The sequence below is a fragment of the Kryptolebias marmoratus genome, linkage group LG22 (genome assembly GCF_001649575.2).
Source record: "Kryptolebias marmoratus isolate JLee-2015 linkage group LG22, ASM164957v2, whole genome shotgun sequence".
NCBI classification, from domain to species: Eukaryota; Metazoa; Chordata; class Actinopteri; order Cyprinodontiformes; family Rivulidae; genus Kryptolebias; species Kryptolebias marmoratus.
In genome coordinates this window covers 22,025,789-22,033,703 of record NC_051451.1, presented here as the reverse complement: position 1 = coordinate 22,033,703, position 7,915 = coordinate 22,025,789, and the positions used below count along the sequence as shown (strand labels likewise).

The window sequence follows — 7,915 nt, the reverse complement described above, 5'->3', positions numbered from 1 at the left end:
GGGGGGGAAGAGTCTTTCTCATTTCTCAACAGGACCAGATGTGGCCCCATCACCCCATCTAGTGTTCACTCAAAACAGTTCTTTTTCTACACCCTTCTTCCCTTTAGAAACCTTTTAGTCAGAGCTGCATTCATTCAAGTTTCCTAAAACAGAGTCCTAGGAGGAAAAACCAGCTCATGAACGTTATGTTTTTCTCCACAACATTCATCCTTCTTCCTTATTGATGAGCTCTGACAGCCAACAACAGTCAAAGTTTTACTGAGGCAGACGAGAAGTGTTGCTGGAACAAACCTGAAACTTCAGCTGCAAGTTTTAAAAACAAAACAAATTCAATAAATCCTTTTCATATTTTAATTCTATTTTTTTTAATAAAAAAACATACAAAAGTCATAAAAATAATAAAATTACAAAAGCGGTTTAAGACTTGTCACTGCTGAAATACACAGTTAGGACCTCTTTATAAATAACAATAAAATACCTGCTACAGAAATGAAAAGTGAGCCAGGTGGACATAAATGACAAATAATGTCAGATCAGCTTCAAACATTTTACATCCTAAAATGACATTTGAAACATCACGAGTTGATGTAGGAGGTGAACATATTCTCTTATCTCAGGCAATGCACATTATAGCTGCTTTAAAGGCTTTCATGCTTTACAGTTTGAAGGGAATACCTTAAAAACACGTTTACAAACAGAAAAAGGAAATTAAACTCCAAGTCTTGGGCTACAAAGACAAGTTACAAAACGTGTCATTTATTCAGAAGTTTCCCCCTTTTTTTTTACACAGAAGATATTGAATAGCACCCACTGTCTGTGTAGTAAAGATGTAGAGCGCAACATGCAGTAAAGCAACACCAGGGGGCAGTAAAGGAAAGTGTACCAGACACAATGACACAAGAGTTCAAGGTTCTCAGATGAGAGGTATTCAAAGAAGCTGATTATTCAGTTAACTCTATGAAAACCTCCAAACATGTAAATAATAACAAAACATCATCAGTGAAACTATGATGGTGAGTAAGATCACAAAAAACGTGTCAATAGAGGTACGTTAAGTTTCTATGACAGAGAGAAACTGCAAAGATGAAATTTTCCTGAGAATGGCTGTTTGCTTTGCATCAGCTTAGACTGCACTGCATCAATAGTTTGGACCTTTGTGGAAGGGGTCCCTTCTCATCATGCTGGCGTAGCACAGGGAAGGGTCACATATCCCAGGCTGGCCAGGAACGCCGGGGTTACCACTTTTACCGTCCGCTCCATTTTGACCAGGAGGCCCAGATTTACCTGGAGAACCTGGTTTGCCATACCCCTGAGGACCCATGGGACCTGTTGAAATAAGTCGAAAGAGGTTCAAAACTGCTATAAATAGCAGAAAATTCTTATTTTCGATCATTACAGCACTGCTTTCACGTGACCTTCCTTAAACAAAGAAAATGACAAGTGATAGCGAATAATTAGTTGCATTATTTACCAGGTGGTCCAGGTGGGCCCTGGTCTCCACTTGTAACTCGACTAGGACTCCCTTTCTCACCTTTGAAACCCGGTTCTCCTGCAAACACAAGTCTACTTGTTAGTGGATCTGTGCAAAACAGCTTTACATCTGATATGATGCTGCTTTTACCTTTGAGCCCATGAATCCCAGGATGCCCTGGGCGACCAGGGTGGCCTGGCTGACCTCTGGAACCACTAAGTCCTGGAAGACCTCTATGTCCCTGAGGCCCAGTTGGACCTGGTGAACCAGGAGATCCAGGCTGGCTCTGACATCTGGAACAGCTACTCTGCTGGTTGTTCAGCAACAGTAGAGGCAGCTCAGCTAGAAGATTTGACAATGAAAAGACTTCAGAGGAGGCAGTTGTGCAGAAACACCTCATCAGTCAGTCTGTAACCCTACTCACTCTGAAGAATCTCTCTGCAGATTTGCCGAATGTGGCTGTCTGACATCACGCTCACCTGCAATGAGAAGTCATGAATCAAGATGGATTTTTACTTATCACCCCATTTCACATCTTGATGATAAAAACCTGTGTGTCTAACATACAGGTCTTCTTCCAGGTGGGCCAGGAGGGCCGGTGTCCCCCCGCAGGCCTTGGGGGCCAGGTAGGCCTGACTGACCCGGCTGACCCGGTCGTCCCACTTGACCTTCAGGCCCTCTCTGCCCTGGATCCCCTGATATCCCTTTCTGGCAAGAACACCACCCACGTGTTAAAAATGAATACATCTTCAAAGATGGCATGGAAAAACATTAATTGCTTTTCATACCTCTCCTTTTAACCCCGCTGGCCCAGTTGATCCCTGTGAATAAAGTCAGAATAAACCATTAAAGATAACAAGCTTCAAAACATTATGTAAATCAACATGTCTAGCAACAGGGGCTTACTGTGATTACAGGATAAGAGTCAAAATAACGGAAATGCAGGTAACAGCATACTACAGCATTATAGCCACAAAGTTATTACCATTTAAAGTGATGTTGCAGTAGCACCATCTACAGTCTAACTATTGCATTTCAGAAAAATCACTTTGGTGTACTGTAGCATCATGTTATCAACTGTTGGCGAAGTTTGCACCTGAGTTTAAAAATGATGTGTTCAGCAATTGGTTCGTCTTTAATAATCTTTTAAGTTATTGGAGGGTATGAATCAGTTCTTGTATACAAATATGTATTTTGTTTGATAAAAGTAGATGCATTTTTAAGGCAGAATAATTCAAACATTTGCTGAGGATTTAAAATAACCAAACCAGAAAACTTGACAAGACCAAACAATTTAGGAAAACACTAATTCTGCTGAAGTTCCTCATTGCTGAGATTATTTAATAAAAGCATGTGAATTATAACCTGCTTTCCTAGGTTAAACAAAAAGATTAACTCTTTTTTTAAGACTACAATAAAAACATGGCTTTTTGTTTCACCAGAAATGTTAAGACATCATGTTTCAAAAAATGCACCTGAATCCCTGGCCGACCGTGCTCTCCTTGTTCACCTTTCGATCCCTGGTGAAGGAGTCACAAAGGTAGAAACAAATATTGTAAAATCACATTTCATATCACAGTCAGTGATGTAATTGTAAGGTATGATACAATAGATTTTGATTAGAACACCTTTTAAGAGAGAAATATATGCATATTTTAGTGCTTTGGGCTTTAAAATTAATTTTAAATCACAAATCGTTTGTTTTGTCCTCTGTCTTTTTTACATTCAAAAGTTGATAAATATACAGCTCAACTGACATGATAGCCTTCACAAAAATGATGTTACATAAATGCAGTGAATTATTGTGAATTATTATTATTATTAATGTTATTTGTGTTCCTCAATCTTACCTTTTCCCCTCTTTCACCCATATTTCCTCTTTCTCCCTGTGAAATATGAAAACATAAAATATAACATTGTTTTGTTAGGACACTGTTTTGCCAAAAACACAAGCACCTATTGAGCTGAACTCTACACAATGTGAATATTGGATTTGAAGAAAGGTGACAGCTGTGGCAGTAAAGTAGAAATGAACTTCAGTAGATGTATTGTATATTCTGTACCTTGCTTCCCTTGAGGCCTGGCATGCCTGGATGTCCCGGCACACCAGGTGTTCCTGGTTCTCCTGCACGTCCCTTTAAATAAATCCAGTTAAACATCAGTCAAGTTAAAACAAAGAGCAAGAATAAAAAACCTTTCAATTGGTATTTTGAAGGATGTAATAGGCCAAAACAAATTTTGTTACAGAGTAGATAAGACAAGGCACAAGATAAGACGTTTGCTAAACCTATTGTAATATTTCTCTGTTTTAAATGAAATCTACATGGCTCATGTTTGAATATTTAATTAGAAACTTACCGTTGACCCTGCAGTTCCTCTTATCCCGGGACTTCCATTCTCACCTTTATTGCCCTTAATTAATCAATAAAACATGACTTATTTTACAGCAAACATTGAGTAAAACAATAAATAACCAAATATTGACGGGAGCACAGTTGGTATTTTCATCTTTTTATAATGTATGGTTTTTATTATGCATGTTATACTTCCAAAGTTTTCTATTTTAAGTCTAAAAAATAAGTCTGTACAGCCAAATGCTTTCTTTTCTAGTTTAACATGTTTTGCAGCTGAAAGTCATTTGCTGTAAGTTTTTTTTTCCTTGCAAAACAGAGAAACTAAATGATGGTTCAGGCAACGTTTGTCCGAACCCCCCGATCACACACACACACACACACACACACACACACACACACACAAAAGCAAATGTAACACTGCTGAACTGTGATTTTCAGCCTAGAATCAGTCAAACAGATCCAAGCTAATTGTTTGTAGTTGTTGTTTTCTTTTTGCAATGCATTGGTATAGAAATTGATGACATGAGGCTTGTGAATGGTGGGTTAAAGAAGTTTTTGCTGCTCTGTACTTTTTGGCAACTGAACTACACATTGCTTGGAGTCTATTTAAATCCAAACATGGCTGTGCTTGCAGTTGGCTTGTTGCTAATGCTAACATATCAGAATGTATCTGAGGTAACGTTTGAAGCACTAACTCATAATAACTTCACTGAAATCCCTAAGGCAACACACAAAATATTCTCTGTCAAGTTTATCCCTTGTTTTAAATATGTAAATTCATTTGGAGATTAAAGTCAGTCTTCGTTTATTTTAGGGATGTTATAGTTTGAATGTGCTTTTTTAAAAACACAAAAGCCACAAAACTGCTTTGAGTAAATGATTACCTTTGGTCCAGTTGATCCTTTTGTACCAGGTTCACCAGGTAAACCCATTTCACCCTGCAGAAAAGTTATAAATATTTATTTATTTCAGTAACTCCTCAGATTTAGTTTCAACATTCTGGTGCAGTGCAGATCTTACAGGAAGTCCATCTGATCCTTTAAATCCCTTTGGTCCTGGCTCACCAGTTTCCCCCTTGAATGAGAAACACGTCAAACACAGCTCCAAGTACTGATGCTAAATATTTATTAAGTTCCTAGACACACAGAAATTGTTACCTTTTGTCCATCCAGTCCTGCAATTCCTGGCAAACCAGGCAATCCCTGGGAGGAATTAAGTGTCACAGATTAATGTACAGTAATTAAAAGTGACCAACAAAAAGATAGTTAGACATATTAGACAGTATGTACTACTAGATATGTAGAAATACAGTAAATATGTCTTTTAATAAAATGTTTCCATAAATCATGGTTATGACCTGCACAAATGTTTTAAACTTGTTGTTTACATTATAAAAAACATTTGCCTTTTGGGATTTTTTAAATTTCATTTACTGTGTTTTTTCTCAATTTTTTGTGCACGCATAAGTTCTGCTAATTCATGTAACTCTGCATGGCGTTCCTGAAAAGTTCGACCAGCCCGATCTGGTGAAACACTCACGTAACCTCGTTAAGCATTTAGAAAGTACTGACACAGTTTGGGAAAAATAAGGTTTCAGTTATTTACATGGGTAACTATTTAAAATGTATGTTTAGACAGCAATTGTTTGGGTATTAACATGTTTAGTTTTCTATGATGTTTATTTTTTGAATTTACCTTTGTGTAAGCTTTAAATTTACATAAGGATGACTGACTTCTGATTGGTCGGTTCTGTCAAATGAGCGCCAGAACAAGGAAGTGTTATGCATGTGGAATGCTTTTGAAGTGTGCAGAAGAATAAAACTAAATAATAAAGCTACTTTCAGCCAAGTAATCCATTTCAATCCTGCTGTCCCTTCTTATTTAGAGTGAAATAACCACCTCATATCAAATCCTCATGTTACAAACAGTATGTAGTGGATTTAATAAATGAAAAGTCAATTTAACTTTCATCAAAACTTCAGAGGAAGGCATTTTTATTTTTCTAATTGAATTACTTTTTTGTGAGATAAGAACTTGCAGATGTTTAGTTGTTGCTTCATGTTAAGTTTAATCAGCATTTGTACAAATAATGCATTAGTAAAACAGCATGTAGTTTCACAATCACAGTTTTAGTGTATGCCTGTGGGAAAGCATGTTCCCGTGTAGGGGGTCCATATTGACAGGCAGCATCTTGTTTTAGTTCAGCCCTATTTCTGTCCTCTTGGATACGCTAACATCTGTAGTTATGGTTAAGCAGGAATGGCCCACAGCTTTCTGGAGAAATTGACTCATCTTTTCGTAGACCCATCGCAAACTTTTGACAACAGTTAACGATCACGAACAGTGGGATGGCTGCCCGGCTGAAACAATTTATTCCTAAAACAGATTTGCCAGAACACCACAGTATTCCCTTGGTTAACTACTTTCTGCTTGTTACATAACAGGGTTATCCTGGGATGAACTGCTGGGGAAATACCACTAATTTACAGGCTGTCAGGGGCAGACTTTATAGAGCTGACAGTTAACACGCTACAGCGTCAGTACAACATAAAACTTTATGCAGGCAGCTTTTTATGATCCATAAAATTAACATCTATACTTGTTCTTTTAAATATTTTGTTACAGAGAATAGTTTTTTATGTTAAACAAAAACAATATCATGCTACAAAGTCTGAAAAGCTTTGAGAAGATAACAGTTTTGAACAAACTAGCAGTGTCAAATTTATATTTCATTCCTGTACAATTTGGAAAAAAAAAAACATTTTTTTCTAACATTTGAACTGAAGCTGTAAGACAACAAAAACAGCTCAAACAAAATAAAATAAAAGTCTAATTTGTGTGTTATTAACTCACAGGATGGCCTTCTCTCCCATCACTACCAGGAATTCCGCTTGTTCCAGGATCCCCCTGAATTCAATGGAAAACCATGAGCATATTTCACTTTAACTACAGTTTCAAGTCATGCAGCTTTACACCCCTGGTCATGCAGTGCATCAAATTGAATACATGCCATGCTGAATTTAATAAACACATCTCTTTTTTACTGTGAAGATTTTTTTTTATTCATACAAGTTTTCAAATACTGATTGTAAAAGACAGGACAGTATGTTTGTGATTTAATTTCAACAGCTGCCAAACAAAAGCACTTTTTTCTTGGACAGCTAATTCTTTTTTTTCTTCCAATTTCATGCTTCTATTATTTCCCCAAGGATCTTCAAGTTTTTTTTAACAAGCAGACCTTTTGACCATCTCTCCCTGGAAATCCATCCTTTCCATCTCTCCCAGGCGCACCCTGAAACCACAAAAAAACATTTTTATACAACAACAAAGTCACAAGGAATCAGGACTGATTGTGAATTGTTGCAAACGTACAGGCCCTCCTCGTAAACCAGGTGGCCCAGGAGGTCCTATACTTCCTTTTTCTCCCTAAAAAAAGATCACACCATTCAGTTAAAGTTGCATTACAGTGTGTCTTGTTTGGCAGCTGAGCTTGTTTTTCAGCCATAAAGATTGTCTGCATGCTTACCAATTGACCAAGTTTTCCTGGTAACCCTGCTGTTCCTGGCAATCCTCTCAACCCCTATAAAAAATAAAATTTATAAACAATATATCAAAAGTAATTAGACTCTGAAAAAGTGGGTATTTTGTGTGGTGTAGCTCAAGGTTAAATTCTTACTCCAGTATTATTAAGCGTTTATATGCTTTCCCTTGCATGTCGTTCAAAGACACAATGTAAACTTTCATGATTATTCAGATGATTTACAGTTGAACATTTCTTCATATTCTGATGATTTACATTCTTTGAACTCCTTTATACAATATATAAATTATATTAAAGAATGAATGTGCCTTTTCTAAAACAGGTGAAGCTGCCTTCTGTATTTATACCTCAATGAAATGTAAAACATTGCTTTTAGATCTGAGAGAAACCCCTACTGTATACAGGTGCTGGTCATAAAATTAGAATATCATGAAAAAGTAGATTGATTTCAGTAATTCCATTTAAAAAGTGAAACTTGTATATTATATTCATACATTACATACAAACTCATATATTTCAAATGTTTATTTCGTTTAATTTTGATGATTA

At 36.8% G+C, this 7,915-nt stretch overlaps 1 protein-coding gene across 5 annotated transcripts in view; it reads right to left on the bottom strand.

Moving 5' to 3' along the window:
- The window catches only part of col21a1 (collagen, type XXI, alpha 1), a 28,928-nt gene that overhangs the window by 2,249 nt on the left and 18,764 nt on the right, over nucleotides 1-7,915 (bottom strand). For 3 of the 5 annotated variants that reach the window (XM_017413058.3, XM_037973613.1, XM_037973612.1), the window contains 17 exons: nucleotides 7,352-7,405; nucleotides 7,198-7,251; nucleotides 7,064-7,117; nucleotides 6,679-6,732; nucleotides 4,983-5,027; nucleotides 4,846-4,899; nucleotides 4,710-4,763; nucleotides 3,830-3,883; nucleotides 3,535-3,606; nucleotides 3,322-3,357; nucleotides 2,947-2,991; nucleotides 2,260-2,292; nucleotides 2,039-2,179; nucleotides 1,896-1,950; nucleotides 1,622-1,813; nucleotides 1,472-1,549; nucleotides 338-1,326 (listed from right to left, as the gene is read on the bottom strand). In XM_017413058.3, the coding sequence (XP_017268547.1) occupies nucleotides 1,139-1,326; nucleotides 1,472-1,549; nucleotides 1,622-1,813; nucleotides 1,896-1,950; nucleotides 2,039-2,179; nucleotides 2,260-2,292; nucleotides 2,947-2,991; nucleotides 3,322-3,357; nucleotides 3,535-3,606; nucleotides 3,830-3,883; nucleotides 4,710-4,763; nucleotides 4,846-4,899; nucleotides 4,983-5,027; nucleotides 6,679-6,732; nucleotides 7,064-7,117; nucleotides 7,198-7,251; nucleotides 7,352-7,405 (1,263 nt within the window). In that variant the 3' untranslated portion in view covers nucleotides 338-1,138. Of the gene's footprint in view, nucleotides 1-337; nucleotides 1,327-1,471; nucleotides 1,550-1,621; nucleotides 1,814-1,895; nucleotides 1,951-2,038; nucleotides 2,180-2,259; nucleotides 2,293-2,946; nucleotides 2,992-3,321; nucleotides 3,358-3,534; nucleotides 3,607-3,829; nucleotides 3,884-4,709; nucleotides 4,764-4,845; nucleotides 4,900-4,982; nucleotides 5,028-6,678; nucleotides 6,733-7,063; nucleotides 7,118-7,197; nucleotides 7,252-7,351; nucleotides 7,406-7,915 lie in introns of those variants that run through there. The other 2 variants (XR_001808512.3, XM_037973614.1) reach the window with 2 other exon arrangements.